General features: G+C 30.8%; 1 protein-coding gene across 5 annotated transcripts in view; it reads left to right on the forward strand.

The window, feature by feature from the left end:
- LOC143063385 (potassium channel subfamily T member 2-like) overlaps positions 1-16,546 on the forward strand; it is a 111,502-nt gene that overhangs the window by 64,927 nt on the left and 30,029 nt on the right. For 4 of the 5 annotated variants that reach the window (XM_076235507.1, XM_076235509.1, XM_076235508.1 and 1 more), the window contains 6 exons: positions 667-775; positions 6,738-6,812; positions 8,524-8,607; positions 9,265-9,359; positions 10,259-10,442; positions 13,325-13,489. In XM_076235507.1, the coding sequence (XP_076091622.1) occupies positions 667-775; positions 6,738-6,812; positions 8,524-8,607; positions 9,265-9,359; positions 10,259-10,442; positions 13,325-13,489 (712 nt within the window). The other variant, XM_076235510.1, reaches the window with a different exon arrangement.

Here is a 16,546-nt window from a genome sequence, read left to right on the forward strand (position 1 = left end):
GATTTGAAGATTTACGCATGCGCAGATGGATTGCTGGACAAATAGAGATTTTTAACTATTTTTCCAGCTAGCGGGATGAATAGACACTCTGTACTAATTATGGTATAGAGAATATATATGTTTTATTTTGTGATATATTGGATTGATTAGTTTCCAACCTATAGAGTTAATACTGAATATATGAATAAAGAAGATGTGGGATCAATGGCAATGACACAGTTTCACCAAAAACTGTTACCTCAAGGGGTCCGCATATGTTCTTCAATTATTGACAAGTACATGATAGACATTAGAAAGCATTGATATATTTGTCCTCTTCCAAATATCTTAATTATATTCTTGTTTTAGTTGAAACCATTTAACCAAATTTCCAGAAAGAACTAGCTGATGTAGCCCAAAAACCCTGCTTCCCCCAGTGCCCCTCCTTACCTAAAGGTAAACTATAATATCAGGAACCTTGTTTATTTTTTTGGTGAAATGTATTATCAAAATTTTTGTTGTGCTAAAAAAGTTGGATTTTGGCATTTGATGTTCTTTAGATATTATTGGGCTTTGTAGTGTTTTTAGTCAAGGTCTCATAGACATATACCACATATCTTCTTTCATTCATACACAATTTGGTAAAAACTGGATGCATATTTATTTTATATACTTTCTTTACAACAGGAATCACATACTTTTTGTAAACAGAGATGATGTATTGTGGGCTGTTCAAGTTAGTGTGGCATGTATCAGTCTGGCAGAGACAATCCTTGTTCAATATCTCAGCTATAAGGTATGTTCATGTTTTAGTCTGGTAGAGACAATCCTTGTTCAATATCTCAGCTATAAGGTACTTTCATGTTGTAGTCTGGCGGGGACGATATCTCAGCTAATTCTACACCCTGGCATAAATGGCCTGAGATTTGGCACAAATTAAAAACAAAATTGGTTTGTCATGCTCTTTAACTTTGTAATTGAATAGCCCTTTAAACTTGGTTGAAGTATTAAATATAAATGTTGTATTTGTGATGAGTTTTTTTTCCACCTACTAGCCAGTCACAAGTATCAGTAAGGCAGAAATGTTCATTATTTTAACTAACAATGGATTATATGTCTTTGTTTAAAAGAGATTCAAATAGTTTTCTTGATATTTTGAATAAAGGTGGCTATAGTTATCTGCCCTTAGATAAATACATCATTGAGCCATACAGAGACAACCCATTTTGCTTTGTGTAGTTCATCTGTAATTTAGGTCCTACTGTTATTTCCAATTCAGGTTTGAAATAATTCCTGACATCAACTTTGTGATTTATAAGTAGGTTTCAGTTCATTAAACAGAAACAGGTAATGCTGTCTCTTTTCTACCCAGCGATACCTAATGAAGAAAATTGTTGCACTTTATGTTAAAACAATGTTTTTGTATTCTAATAGCATTAATGTAGAATTTCAAATAGGATTGAATTACATTTACTCAAGATCATGAAGGTAATGGATGAAGGTTGTTCCAGTAAAATATGTTTTGTCCACTGAAATCATTACAGTTTTTTTCTACACAATTTTCATCAATATTTCAGCTGTTTACTGTATCCTCAATGATTTGACATATTAAGCCATTGTTTATTTGGCAGATTGAATTGCTGTTGATCTGTCAAATATGAGTTATTGTAATATCTTGTGACAGCTTAAAACTTAATTATGGTTTCAGTAGTACATATAACCTAATAGGACAACGAACATTGTTTTTGCTCAAACACAATTTATTATTTAATCACAGTAAAGCAGGGACAATACCATCAAAAGTTTGAATTACATTTGTACTTTTAAAGTTTACAAATATTAAGTGTACAGGTACCAATGGAGTACAGTAATAAATGTAATCACTTAAGACATCATCTAGAAGGCAGCTTCATTCTTATACAAAAAATGTCTGTGTTCAATATGTCACACTCTAAACCATTATAAGTATATAAACTAAGCAAAACAAAACAAATATCTCACTCAGTACCCAATTTTCCAAATAAAGAACAAATATTAAGATACAGGTTTGACATACAACTATAACCTACCAGGTTCCTGACTAGGGTTCAGTAACATGATATCTACATTTCTTGTGCAATCTTTATGTAACAATTTTTTCCTTTGGCTAAAATTTACAGTCAAATTCACACTTGACATTGCAATAATTCAAAAATGTTCGATTGATACAATATAATAAAAAAATATGACATTACTTACCTTAAATGGCTGTTTCAATGAGATTTTATTCAAAATTTGTATTGTACAAGTAATGAAATGATAATGGTTTAAACATTTTTAGGACATAATGTTTTCTATTTCTATTTTAACTTTTACCTTTTAAGTCTGATTTGTTCACGCATCAGTGTAAATTTAGTATAATAATGCAATTTGATGTGACTGTCATACAAATGAGTGTTAGCCCTATAAAACCACGTTCAATCCACCATTTTCTACATTTGAAAATGCCTGTACCAAGTCAGGAATATGACAGTTGTTGTCAATTCGTTTGATGTGTTTCATCATTTGATTTTGCCATTTGATTAGGGACTTTCCGTTATGAATTTTCCTTGGAGTTCAGTATTTTTGTGATTTTACTTTTAGTTTCTTGATAAAAAAGTTTCATTGAATTTTATTATATTAAATTTATGCATGTTTACAAACTATAATGTACAATTCCATAAAAATAGCAATAGTTACAGTACAGTATGGGTCTCATTGGGGTGTAAGCGTGATGCAGGATTCCAGATTTTTTTCGTGACACATGAAAGTCAAATTTTTGTGCCATGAATACAGGTGAAGTCTAGTGGGACACTTGAAATTACAAAAAAATGAGAATTGCTTACGTACATGATGTACATGGGATACAGGAATCTGACAAAACAGTAATTTGGATCCGGGATCAGAACCCCCTAATGAGACCCCTACAGTAGTGAAAGTGTTGTCGCCTCAATTGGGATTTTATGGTCACAGATATTCCTTTTACTCGGTTCAGTTTGTGTTGCCAGTACAACCCTTACCAAAAAGTGCTAACATGTTACACATAAGTTGCACATAAGATGCTCACGTTAGAAACTAACATGATTGCACACGAGTTTTTTAACATGCAAATTAGGTGAGCATTTTGTGAGCAAAAAAATTGCACATATGAAACTAACCTAATTTGCATGTTAAAAACCTCACGTGCAACTGCTCATATGAGCTTTTGTTTCACATGTGCATTTTATTAGATTGCTCATATGAGCAGTTGCTAACATGTTGCACACGTGAATATTATAGTTGACCAAAACAAAATGGCTGCTTTAAAAAAGGAATATTTTTCAAATTTAAATGAAAATCTTAAATAATTCATTTGAAAATAAAATAATTGATACATCATGTTAAAAGAGTTATTCTTTAATTATTGTCAGTTAATTATGATTTTCATATCATTTTTTTTTTTTTATTTAAACAATAATCATGATCATGACTAAAAGATAACATTACATTATAAAACTAATAGAGGGACTTGCAAGTTTAGTACACAATGAATGTCTTTGATTGATAAGTACTGTATTTCAAAAAGTTTAAAAAGGAAAAATCTTTATACATGTAGTACTTATTTTGAAGCAACCTGTATATATATTCCCATAAAGGACTTAAAATTGTAATATATTTCAAAATCTGACACATAAATGAAAATAATGAAATAGAAATGATAACTTACAAATAATTAACCACAGCCACACTGGTTTTATCAGATTTCAACAATGCCTTTCTTCAAATAGCACAATATAGGACTTAACATTTTCCATATCCATCTACCTCCATTTATTGCATGCTTTTCATGAATTTGAATTTACAGGAAGTACATGACTGGGCATGTCATTTTGAAAAAGCTCATATGAGCAATGATGTAGGTTAGTTTTGAATTGTTAGAAGAATTTAAAAACTTTTCAAAGTACAAAACTAATGTAAAACTAACATGGATGATAAAAGCTCACCTGAGGTTTGAATTGCACATGTGAGCATTATGTTAGATTTTTGTGGGCACATATGAACTACCAAACTGCACATATGAGCAACCTGATTTGCATACAATTCTTACTTGCATCTCATGTGCTTCACATGTGAAACTTATGTGCTTTTGTTAGCAATTTCTGTACAGGAACTGCATTTGCGTCTATCAAATCATCAATTGACGGATCCATTGATTCAACTTCAGTAGGATTGTTATATGTTTAGTATATGAAGACTTTTTGAGTATTTACATGAATTTAGTAAGTGTTATAAACTGTAACAAACTGTATTTTTGAATGCAAGAAAGAATATTTGATGAGTGATTTCTGTTTACATGAGTTATTGAAAATTGGGTTGATTTTTTCATTGAATGAAATATTGAAAAATGAAAGTCATCATCAGGCCATTGACTGCTAGAAATGATTCCATTGTGTAAATAAGGTATTGATGAAATCATTGCCAGAGTAAACAGACAAAACCAGTAACTTCCTATAACAAACATCAAACCTGTGCATAGAAACACCAAACATGGAGTTATGTAAATATTGATAAAATATAAATGGGAAACTGATTTTCAATATAACCGACTCTAAGCATGGAATCAGTATTAGATTTTGAAACAAACTGATTGAAAATGGTATAATTGATGAAAAGAACAATCAGTTGATTTTTTAAATTAATGGTTCTGTATAATCTAAATACGGAAGCTTGATTTGTTTGAATAAGTTTTTACAGATTACATTACAAATAAATATAATCAGACCATTAGCACAGATATGTATCATACAATTTATTGTCAAGCCCTTTTTGTTCCATTTGATAACAGGCAGATTTATCCATAAAAATAAAAAACAATGAAGCAGGCATATTTAGTTGTATTGATCAAAACACATGTTACAACCAAAACCATACATATTATACAATTTATTAACCAATTTGATGGTTGTTAAGTCAACAAACATCATTCATTACTATATATAGAGTTAGCAATATATCCAAGGGTTTGTTATTATTAGGTAATGTATTAATAAATGTAAAACCAATAAACCTCCTAAGTGGTGCTTTGATTTTTTTTGATTTTCAGGAAAAATAAACTGTAATAAAAACACATTACATAGTATTTTGATTTAAAATTAGCAAATGGAAAAAATAAACCTTCTTACTTTTAAGACCTTTTGGACATTTGGGATTTTGTTGACAAAAAATATGTTCTAAAAAATTGACAATTCTTTCTGCTCTGTCCTCTGTTTTAATCATTCATCTGTCACAAATCAAGTTAAATTTTTGGATTTTGGTAGTTTACCATAAATTTGTGGTGACATCAGCCTTAGTATAAACTTTAAACACATGTTTATTACATGCACTTTTAGAAATATATGCCAAATATATTAACCAACAATAACTCATGGTATTGGTTTGTTCTGTTTCATTGAGCCAGTCAATATTGTCTGGAAACAGAAACCAATTATACATGCAATGGTCTTGTTTGATAATAGAAGATTTCTCTGATAGCACATTACACATTACTGCTAGTAACTAATCTTTTAGTAGGATTAAATATTGTAACAATTCTTGGTTTTCCACAGCAAATTTGAATTCCCATGAATTACATGTATTGTTTATGTTATTTTAAAATGAACCAAAAAGCTAAGGTAATTTACATCTTTGATTCTATTATTCATAATTAGGAGCCCATTAAATAATTATTCTTTATTTTGAACAACATGAACAGTTTTTATAGAATTTGAAATGGTTGGTGTATAAATAATTTGTAATTTCTCGTTTAAAATGATGTATGATGGTATTAGTACGTAACAATAAGGAGTGTACTACTGCTACATATCCTTTGGAAATTAAAAGTACATTAGCAGCTAGATTTTATGTAATAGTTTTAAAATTCACATTAGTTTATGTTAAAAGTTCAAATTCAAAATTGATTTTCAGAACATCAATCTTTTTCATCTTGTTCTATCTTTATGAATTAGTAAGTGATTTCAGACTATCACTGTACTCAGTCATGAAGGTAGAAATGCCCATTACCATCAAATGTCAAATGTCCATTTTCTGCAGCCGTTATAGCATCAAATTGGTTAAAATTTTACAGTGATTCGTTAAAATATCCTTAATTGTGATTTATCAAAAGTGTTAAATAATTATTGTTACCGTAATTTTTTGGGAAAAAATTAGAGTGACTCATCAAAAAAAATGTTATCATCTAAAAGAAAGTGTTGTACATTATATGTTCATGCACCAAAAATTACCTTAAATGTCATTTGGCAAAAATTTTTACTGTTATTTGTCATATAGGTAAACCGGCATTACAACTTCTGGACATTAGCTAAATTTTAGGGGCAATCCTTTACAAGATCTTCACTGATAATACAGTTCTATTTCTTGCCATTCTCCTGACAACCTTGTTATTCTTATAGACACTAATTCCTTGTGGTTTCTGAATGAAAATGTTTGCCATGACAAATATCCAATATCCTTGGTATAAGTATTAACTGACCACAAATTGCAAATGAAATTTTATTTCCAATATTAAGAAAAGTGCTACCATTCTGGTGTTTACCTTCAAGTAATTGTCATCTTGATAAGTCATTATCTAATTGTTCCGTAGCTAGAAAATGTATTATATATAACTTTTTTCTTGTTGTTATGTACTTAATTTTATATATTAAACATTCTTCTAATCTAACATGGTTGTATGTAGTAATACATTTTTAAATTTTTCTTTTAAGGGTAATATTCTTCAGCAGATCATATCAGTGGAGTTTATTCTGGAGTTGATAAACACTGTTCCATTCTTTGTCACAGTAAGTGGACATCTTCGTATTGATTATAGTTTTATCTTTATTATATATTGTTTTGTTTTTTATATCTCTTAACGAATTGTTGAGGCCCGTCATGGGGGGGTCCTAGTAATCACATAATCACCATTTTTTTGCCAATATAATCACATAATCATTAAATATTTGCTTATCTTTAGTAATCAAATAATCATAAACTAAAAATACAGTCCTAGGTAATCAAATAATCATGAAATATTTGGCTTAATAATCAAATAATCATTAAAAAAACGGCCAAGTAATCACATAATCAAAAACCCCATGAGGGCCCTCATTGTTGCGGAACATTAAGAATTGATTGGATGATGGATTGACAAATAGATTAGCGTTGACCTGACCATAACAATCTCTCCTAAGGTTTAAAAACCAGGAAGACAGTATTTGTGTTTTTTAATTATAAAAGACATAAATATATTCTTAAGAGGCCAATGACAAAACCGTTCAATTAAGAACTTTTTTGTTTGAAATAATGACACAAAACTGCAATACTATTCCATTGTTTTGAATAATATTACTTTGTATTATTTGTATAGGTCTCATGAGTAATTTTGTTCCAATGAGTAAGCGCCTCATAAAAAATTTAAAACCTGTTATACGATGCTCCTTGTGGATAGTTAGTTATAGACTAATGTCAACCTTTTATACTTTCACAAAGATGATCTCTCACAAGGAAATTTAATCTTACCAGGGTTTTTTTATAAAGACATATTGTCATATTTTTTTAATTATACAAAATTCTACTCAGCTTCAAAATTAATCCATCGGTGGATAAATTAATCTGTTAAAGTGATATGTTTAATAGATCTCTTGGGCAGTTTATATATCATATAAAACACTTGTCACAGTAAATTGTCAGTTTTGACATTTTCATTTGCAACTAAAAAGTTTGTAGGAAAGTAATGACTACTGACTAGCATCCTTAAGAGGAAACTGCTTCCTGCAACTTTGATTTCTTTTATGTTATCTTGTAAGAATTATTGTTGATGTAGGTTGCCTGGTTTCAATATTGTTAGCTGGTTACAGCAGACAAATATAGATCTGAATTACGTTATATATATAGTTTTAGCAAGTTATATGCATAGAAACAAGATGAGCAAATCAGGCTTCAGCTCAATACCTTAGATTCCATACAAAATTGTCAGCAGTATCTTGTCAGACATTAATGTACATTAATGCAAACATGAAAATTTTAGCGAGGGTTATTTTGCTTAATTTTCAATTACATACCTTTGGAAAAAGTTTGCATATTGAAATTGCAAAAATATCCCCGTTTACAGCAGTTATATTAGCAGAAAATACAACATTTAGTTTGAAGCTTTGTCCTAAATGGCATATAAAAGCATAAATATGTCAATTTTGGTGCCAACTAACTCAATAACCTATAATAAAGATCACTGTGGCGTTATAGATTAGAACTATGATTGCCTAATGCTCAGTGACTAATTATTGAAGCTAAGGTTTACTGACATTTGGAATATTGTAAAGAACATGGATGGTTAGACAAAAAACAAGGCAGAATTGATTAGGAAGGCATGTTTATTGATGAAAAATAAAAAAAACCACAAAAACATCTCATTATCTTCAGATGGAAAGAAGATTATAGTTATTGTATTGCCAAAGAATATGTTTTTTTTTTTTCATAGTAGGTCAATAATTGTTTGTTTACATTTTCTTTTAGATGGTATCACCAGAACTCAGAAATCTGTTTATTCCAGTGTTTTTCAACTGTTGGCTTGCCAAATCAGCTTTACAGAATATGTTTGTATGTATTTATCTGTTTTGTCAAATCAGTTTTACAGAATATATTTGTATGTATTTATCTGTTTTGTCAAATCAGTTTTACAGAATATATTTGTATGTATTTATCTGTTTTGTCAAATCAGTTTTACAGAATATATTTGTATGTATTTATCTGTTTTGTCAAGCTATAGATAAGACCACAATAATGTAATCACTATAGTTTAGTATAGGAGAATTCCCACATGTCAGCATTTCCAATTATAATGTTAACTTTGATTAAAAAAAAACGTTACTTAATCACCAGAAATGTAATGTCTGGTTTAAGATAATGGTAATGTAATACATTTAAAGACATTGGATAATTAAATAAATCCTTGTTTAGTAGTCCCTGCAGGTGTGTCAGAAGATTCTTTAAGATTCCAGTAATGCAATATATTTATAGACTGAATTTAAATGAATAAATAAATTCTTCCTTAGCTCCACACTGGTGTGGCAGAAAGAATCTTGCAAGTATTTTCCAAAGACTTCATAGCTTTCCAATGAAGAACATTCTGAGCCTATATATCTGGTCAAAAGGACCCTTTGCTATGTTTGCATTTTGTACATGTGTGTAATTGCATGCTGGGAAAAGGAATCTGATATCTTTGAATTCCAAAACAAAATATTCATTTTTTTCCAGAATGATTTACATAGAGTGATGATGAAAGCACACTCAGCTCTTGCTCAACAGTTAATGATATTATGTGCTACAATTCTGTGCCTTGTTTTCACTAGGTAAATATAAACAACAGTTAATGATATTATGTGCTACAATTCTGTGCCTTGTTTTCACTAGGTTAATATAAACAACAGTCAAGAAATATAAACTACATTTTAGAAGTTTCTGATTTAAACACTGATAATCAATCAGTATTATTTTATGTATATATTAATAAAAGGATGTGGGAAGATTTCGATGAAACAGCAACCCAAATGATACAAATTACCTGACACCTAGAGAGCAATATAAAGTCTTCAAAAACAAAAAAAGTTTTCTTTACCATATAGAAATCTCAAAACTATCATAAGTTCAAAGGCAAATTCAGCATTTTTAGCACTAGATTTGATAATATGATATGTGAACTGGATGTCCAAACCAATGATAAAAAAAAATAATCTTTTCAAGGGTAATTCACAGGTGTGACCTGACAGATGACAGATATTCTTACACAAATGCATACTTTACACAGCCTAATATGGTAGTCTTTTTAAAAAGATCATTCCTAATGAAAATCCATCATCATTGTTCAGTAATTTCATTTCAACACTGGTTTGCTCCTTATAAATACATACAATAAGTTGTAATGGTTTCTTTGAAAATGATACTTGAGAATTTGTTCATTTTTTTTTGTGTCGATAAAAGCTGTAATTCAAAAGCATCTATATGTAAAACACAAATGCATTATACATGTATCACATTTTTATTTTGACACAATTTGCATAAAATAAACACAGAACTCCTTAATTTCAAAGCAATTATGCTTATTCTCTTAACACATAAGTTTTGGGAAAAGTGGTCTGATGGGATTCTAGAAAATTTACATACATTGCATTTATTTTAGAAGCAAAGCTTTTAATTGGTTACAGTTATGATATTTTAGCCTAATTTATTAATAGATTTACTTATTTTTCAGTGTTTGTGGTATTCAGCACCTTCAGAGGGGAGGTAATCAACAGTTTAATTTGGTAGATTCCATTTGGTTTGTGGTTGTGACATTCTCTACTGTAGGGTATGGAGATATCTACCCAGATATATGGATCAGTCAGATGTATATGATCATAATGATAGGAGCTGCACTTATAGTTCTGCCTACACAGGTATAACATTTTTAGCTCACCTGACCTGAAAGGTCAAGTGAGCTTTTCTCATCACTTGGCGTCCGTCGTCCGTCGTCCGTCGTCCGTCTGTAAACTTTTACAAAAATCTTCTCCTCTGAAACTACTTGGCCAAATTCTACCAAACTTGGCCACAATCATCCTTGGGGTATCTAGTTTAAAAAATGTGTGGCGTGACCCGTCAAACTTACCAAGATGGCCGCCATGGCTAAAAATAGAACATAGGGGTAAAGTGCAGTTTTTGGCTTATAACTCAAAAACCAAAGCATTTAGAGCAAATCTGACAGGGGTAAAATTGTTGATCAGGTCAAGATCTATCTGCCCTGAAATTTTCAGACAAATCGGACAACCTGTTGTTGGGTTGCTGCCTGTGAAATGGTTATTTTAAGGAAATTTTGCAGTTTTTGGTTATTATCTTGAATACTATTATAGATAGAGATAAACTGTAAACAGCAATAATGTTCAGCAAAGTAAGACCTACAAATAAGTCAACATGACCAAAATGGTCAGTCGACCCCTTCAGGAATTATTGCCCTTTATAGTAAATTTTTAACAACTTTTCGTCATTTTTTGTTACTTTTCTAAAAATCTTCTTCTCTGAAACTACTTTGCCAAATTTAACCAAACTTGGCCACAATGATCATTGTGGTTTACAGTTTATAAAATGTGTCCGATGACCCAGCCTTCCAAACAAAATGGCCGACATGGCTAAAATTAGAACATAGTGGTAAAATGCAGTTTTTGCTTTATATCTTTGAAACTAAAACATTTAGGTTAAATCTTTCAAGATTTTAATGTCCATCAGAATAAGATATATCCCCTCACAAATTTTCAATTGAATCGGACAACCTGTTGTCGGGTTGCTGCCCTAAAATTGGTGATTTTAAGGAAATTTTGCAGTTTTTGGTTATTATCTTGAATACTATTATAGATAGAGATAAACTGTAAACAGCAATAATGTTCAGCAAAGTAAGATCTACAAATAAGTCAGCATGATCAAAATTGTTAGAGGACCCCTTAAGGAGTTATTGCCCTTTATAGTCAATATTGAACAACTTTTCGTCATTTTTGTAACTTGTATGAAAATCATTTCTAAAACTACTTGGCCAAATTTAACCAAACTTGGCCACAATCATAATACTAGGGTATCTTTTTTAAAAAAAAGTGTCCAATGACCCCGCCTACCAATGAAGATGGCCAACATCTGTAAACACATTAACAGGTGAGCGACACAGGCTCTTGAGAGCCTCTAGTTTTGTGTTGTTTGTGAATAGTCCTCATCATGGGATAACTATATCACCTATGTCACGTCTCTGGGTCTAGCGTGATATGACAGTTTGGAATAACTTCGTCCTTGTTATATTTTGATAATCAGATATATGATTGTAGAAAAGTCTTGCCGAAATTCAACCGAACTTACACAGGTTCTTATACATACCAGTAATATGAAATTGTGCATTAGATAGCAGGGGTATTTAAATATTAGTTTTCTGGTGGATGTGCCATAGGATCTGTTCCTGTTGGAGCAAATATTCTACACTCTTTATTCTCTAAGGAACAATTCTATATTATTTTTTCCACTGGAACAAATATAACATAATAGTTCTTCCATTTGGAACTTATATTATGAAGGAAACAGCTACTAGTGATATTAAAATCGTGACACTGATAATAATTCTATTTTTTTGTCAAATTGTGCAGCTTTGTAGCTTTGATAAGAAAGTTGTTGAAAATAATTTAATTGACAAATCCAATAATGACTAAAGTTGTTACTGATGTTGTACAAATTACTTTGCTGATGATTTTGTAGAGATTTGGTTTAACTTGTTCAGAACAGAAATCATTAATTAATCTAGGAGGAAGTAATTTGATATTCTCCAGAGAATCATCTCATGTTATCTGGTGTTATTTACCGACCAGATACTTCAGTAATCACTACAGAGGGAATTTTACATGTGTTGAAGGAAAGAATTGATTCTATTGCATTTTTTATGCAGAATTTTTAATAAAATTAAAATCATGGCAATGTATTTGAAAGTTTTCAAAGTTTAATATCTTCTTAAAATGTCACCATATGCTTAATGCTTAAGTCTTTATATTCCATTGATGAAGAATCTTGTAATCAGGGATTGTACTGAGAATCCTCCATTTATTGCATGCTTTTCATGAATTTGAATTTACAGGAAGTACATGACTGGGCATGTCATTTTGAAAAAGCTCATATGAGCAATGATGTAGGTTTGTTTTGAATGGTTAGAAGAATGGAAAAACTTTTCAAAGTATAAAACTAACATAAAACTAACATGGATGATAAAAGCTCACCTGAGGTTTGAATTGCACATGTGAGCATTATGTTAGATTTTTGTGGGCACATATGAACTACCAAACTGCACATATGAGCAACCTGATTTGCAAACAATTCTTACTTGCATCTCATGTGCTTCACATGTGAAACTTATGTGCTTTTGTTAGCAATTTCTGTACGGGTGGTGGAAAAAAAACCCACTCTTGTGATCAGGGATTGTACTGAGAATCCATTGGTGGAAAAAAAACCCACTCTTGTAATTAGGGATTGTACTGAGAATCTATTGGTGGGAAAAACCCACTCTTGTGATCAGGCAGTGATTAGAGTGATGATCTTGCTTTTTATGGATTTGAAAATAATTCATCATACTTTAAATCGTATTTGTCATTTAAAATATAAGTTTTTTTTTTGTTTTTTTTTGTTTTTTTTTTTTTTGGGGGGGGGGGGGGGGGGGATGATTGCTTGACACCAATCTTTATTTTATCTTAAACATTGGCTACTCAGTAGAGTCTAATTTCTCCATTTATTTTCTTCAAAATTTGGATTTTTTTCTTTTCAGATTGAAAATTTAGGATATACTTGGTTAGAAAGACAAAAGCAAGGTGGAGCTTACAGTAGCCATCGTGCACAGACAGAAAAACATGTGGTTGTTGTGGCCACGACATTACAATCAGACACAATCATGGACTTTTTACATGAATTTTATGCTCATCCTGCTCTTCAGGTAAACAAAATGGACAAAATTTTACATGACTTTCAATGTGCATACATTTGTTTTTAGAGAAATATATGATAATAAACTAATTGTTACTTTGAACTAAAAAAGATTCATAGAAGACCCTTACCAAAAAGTGCTAACATGTTGCACATAAGTTGCACATAAGATGCTCACGTTAGAAACTAACATGATTGCACACGAGTTTTTTAACATGCAAATTAGGTGAGCATTTTGTGAGCAAAAAAATTGCACATATGAAACTAACCTAATTTGCATGTTAAAAACCTCACGTGCAACTGCTCATATGAGCTTTTGTTTCACATGTGCATTTTATTAGATTGCTCATATGAGCAGTTGCTCAAATGTTGCACAGGTGAATATTATTGTTGACCAAAACAAAATGGCTGCTTTAAAAAAGGAATATTTTTCAAAGGGAAACTTCGCAAAAAAATCAAAAATTGATATTATGTTCATTCTGTATAAAAATGTTCAAATTCATAGATATTAAAGTTTTATTCCGCTAGATAAGCGATCACCATCGATTTTAAATTTAGAGTATCAATTCTCCGAGATCCGCCATCTTGTCTTCTTTCCCGATGAATAAAAACGATATGTCTATAAACCACAAAGAAACAAAACTACAGTAACCGATGTAGTCGTAATTGCGTGTCGATATCTTGTCAATCGTACGGTTGTTTAATACGACTAACTAACTTGATACGGAAAATATTCTTACTTTTTTTAAATTACCATGGTCTGTTGTTTTTAAACTGTTGATATTGGAATTAGGTGAAAAGTCAAAGTTGAAATCATAAATAAGTGTTCCGTGAAAATTGTTTTCGAAAATCTAATTTGTTCATAATTCTTTAAAGTAATAAACTTTTTTCAAATATATTTTGATCTTCCCTTATCTGATCACCAGCATGGCTAAAGGTATTACTTCCAAAGGTATTGTGAGGGGTGTGAGGTGACACGTCCAGGTATTCAAGCGATTTCCTGTCGGGCTTGCAAGTTCATGCATCGTTTCACTTCTGCAGGTATTGATCAGTGTACACGGCTGATAACTTATAACTTATAACTTTCCATTTTGAACTATCAGATGTATTATATACAACTCTGTCTTACTTGTCATTACTAAACTCATACGCTTGTTTATAAATAACATTTCTGGTGTAAAGAATATAATTCATAATATATAAATAATACCCAAAAAATAAGATTTGATGAAATTAAAATCTATTTAAATATTTTTTCCAAGGGTGAATTTGGGAAAATGTAATATATAGTCATTGTCAATAGTGAAGGACAGATTGGAACAGACCAGAAATATTGATTTAAAAAAATGTACGCACTTGCCGACGATTCGTTTATACGACTGGATATAAAGTTACGGAACTATAGCGCAATTTAAAATATATACGTGTATACATTGAACATAAGAAAAAAACATATATTTTGAATAAATAGGGGTAAAAGTGTTGTAAATAGACTAGCCAACGTATGCCAACAGTATGTAATCATCAAATGTCGATAGACTACAGTTGTATACCAAAAGAAGAAGAGAACCAATTTGATTTAATACAGGTCGATGTATAACTTTTGCTTTGGTTCATTGAAGCTGTGGACCTAGGAAAATCACAGATTTATATTTCAATAAGATTGTTCTCAAACAAAGGAAGGAATTCGTCATCACAATTGTTATATATGCCACTGGACGAACACTAATTATCCCCAGGGGATGTGAATATTTTGCTGGGAAACTTTTGAGTATCAAAGTTTCAAATTAATTTCGGGATTTATTTTCTTTCTTGGTATTCAATAACCGAAAAAAGAATAAATTACTTGTTCGCTAAATAGGGATATTCTTGTCAGATAAAAGAATTTTAGTTATATTTAAAAAATAGGGAAATATGACATTAAATTGGTTCTGTCTTTTTTTAAACATCGTTAAAACGATGTGTGTCTAAGGTGAACGCCACAAGAACCCTGTAATACTAGTACGAGAGTATAGCATGTAAACATTCCTTCTCAATAATATGGTTGTATTGGAAAACTTTTCATACAGATTGACAACTCATTGTCCGATATGCATGTAATATTTGCCACATGACGCCCATAGTTCTTTCTACCATCATCACCTTATTCCTTGATATTGCTGTAAACATCGATGGTTCAAACCCAAACAAAATGGGAGTAATGAACCTTCAGAGCTTCTCCGTGTTATACACTTGTGAAATATATAGACGAAATTTCTGTATTGAAATGAATCTACATCCCACAAACAGGATTTTCAAATAACGATTTTGAGTAATCACCTTACAAATCAATATAAACGTATGGCAAGATATAACCATGAAGGAATTTAGTTTTTGTCAGAACTCATCACTATATCATAAACGTATACGTATATATATGCATACAGTTTCAAATATCAAGAACAAGCGTTCGATGTCGATAGTCTGTTCTCTAACTGTTCAGAGTTAGACATGTCACTTGTTCATTCTTGGAAGCCTTCATATTCCCCGTATAACGATGGGAACTCTTTCTGAATGTGTTGACTATAAATGCTTGTATGGTAATTCTGTCGTTTATCTGTACAAGCGGTTGCATTTCCTCTCCTTTCCCAACAAACAAACGAACGAAACGCAACTAGTCTGATTTCTCTGGAGCTCATCCTCAATGGCTCTTATACGTCAGGAAACTTACATGTATACTAATAATGATTGTTTCATGAACAACGATGTATGAACGAACTATTATAAATTCATCAATATCTGTAATGCATGACTGAAGTATAACTTTTATTATTTTATTACAACTACTGTATTACTTATTTGGATTAATGACGGCTATCATGTTCAACATTGCACAACTATTATCATAGAATTTTAAAAAAAATCCTCAAAAATCCTCAAAAGATATAATGCCTTAGCTTAGATAATTAGTATTCTTTTCACAAAAAGTTCGTGTAAATGATTGTCAAATGAATTTAATTATGTAAGAATAAAATGTTAAAAAGAAACTAAAAAAAAATTATGCATGTTGTATGTTGTATTTTTTTGT

The sequence above is a fragment of the Mytilus galloprovincialis genome, chromosome 2, assembly GCF_965363235.1.
Source record: "Mytilus galloprovincialis chromosome 2, xbMytGall1.hap1.1, whole genome shotgun sequence".
Lineage (NCBI taxonomy): Eukaryota > Metazoa > Mollusca > Bivalvia > Mytilida > Mytilidae > Mytilus > Mytilus galloprovincialis.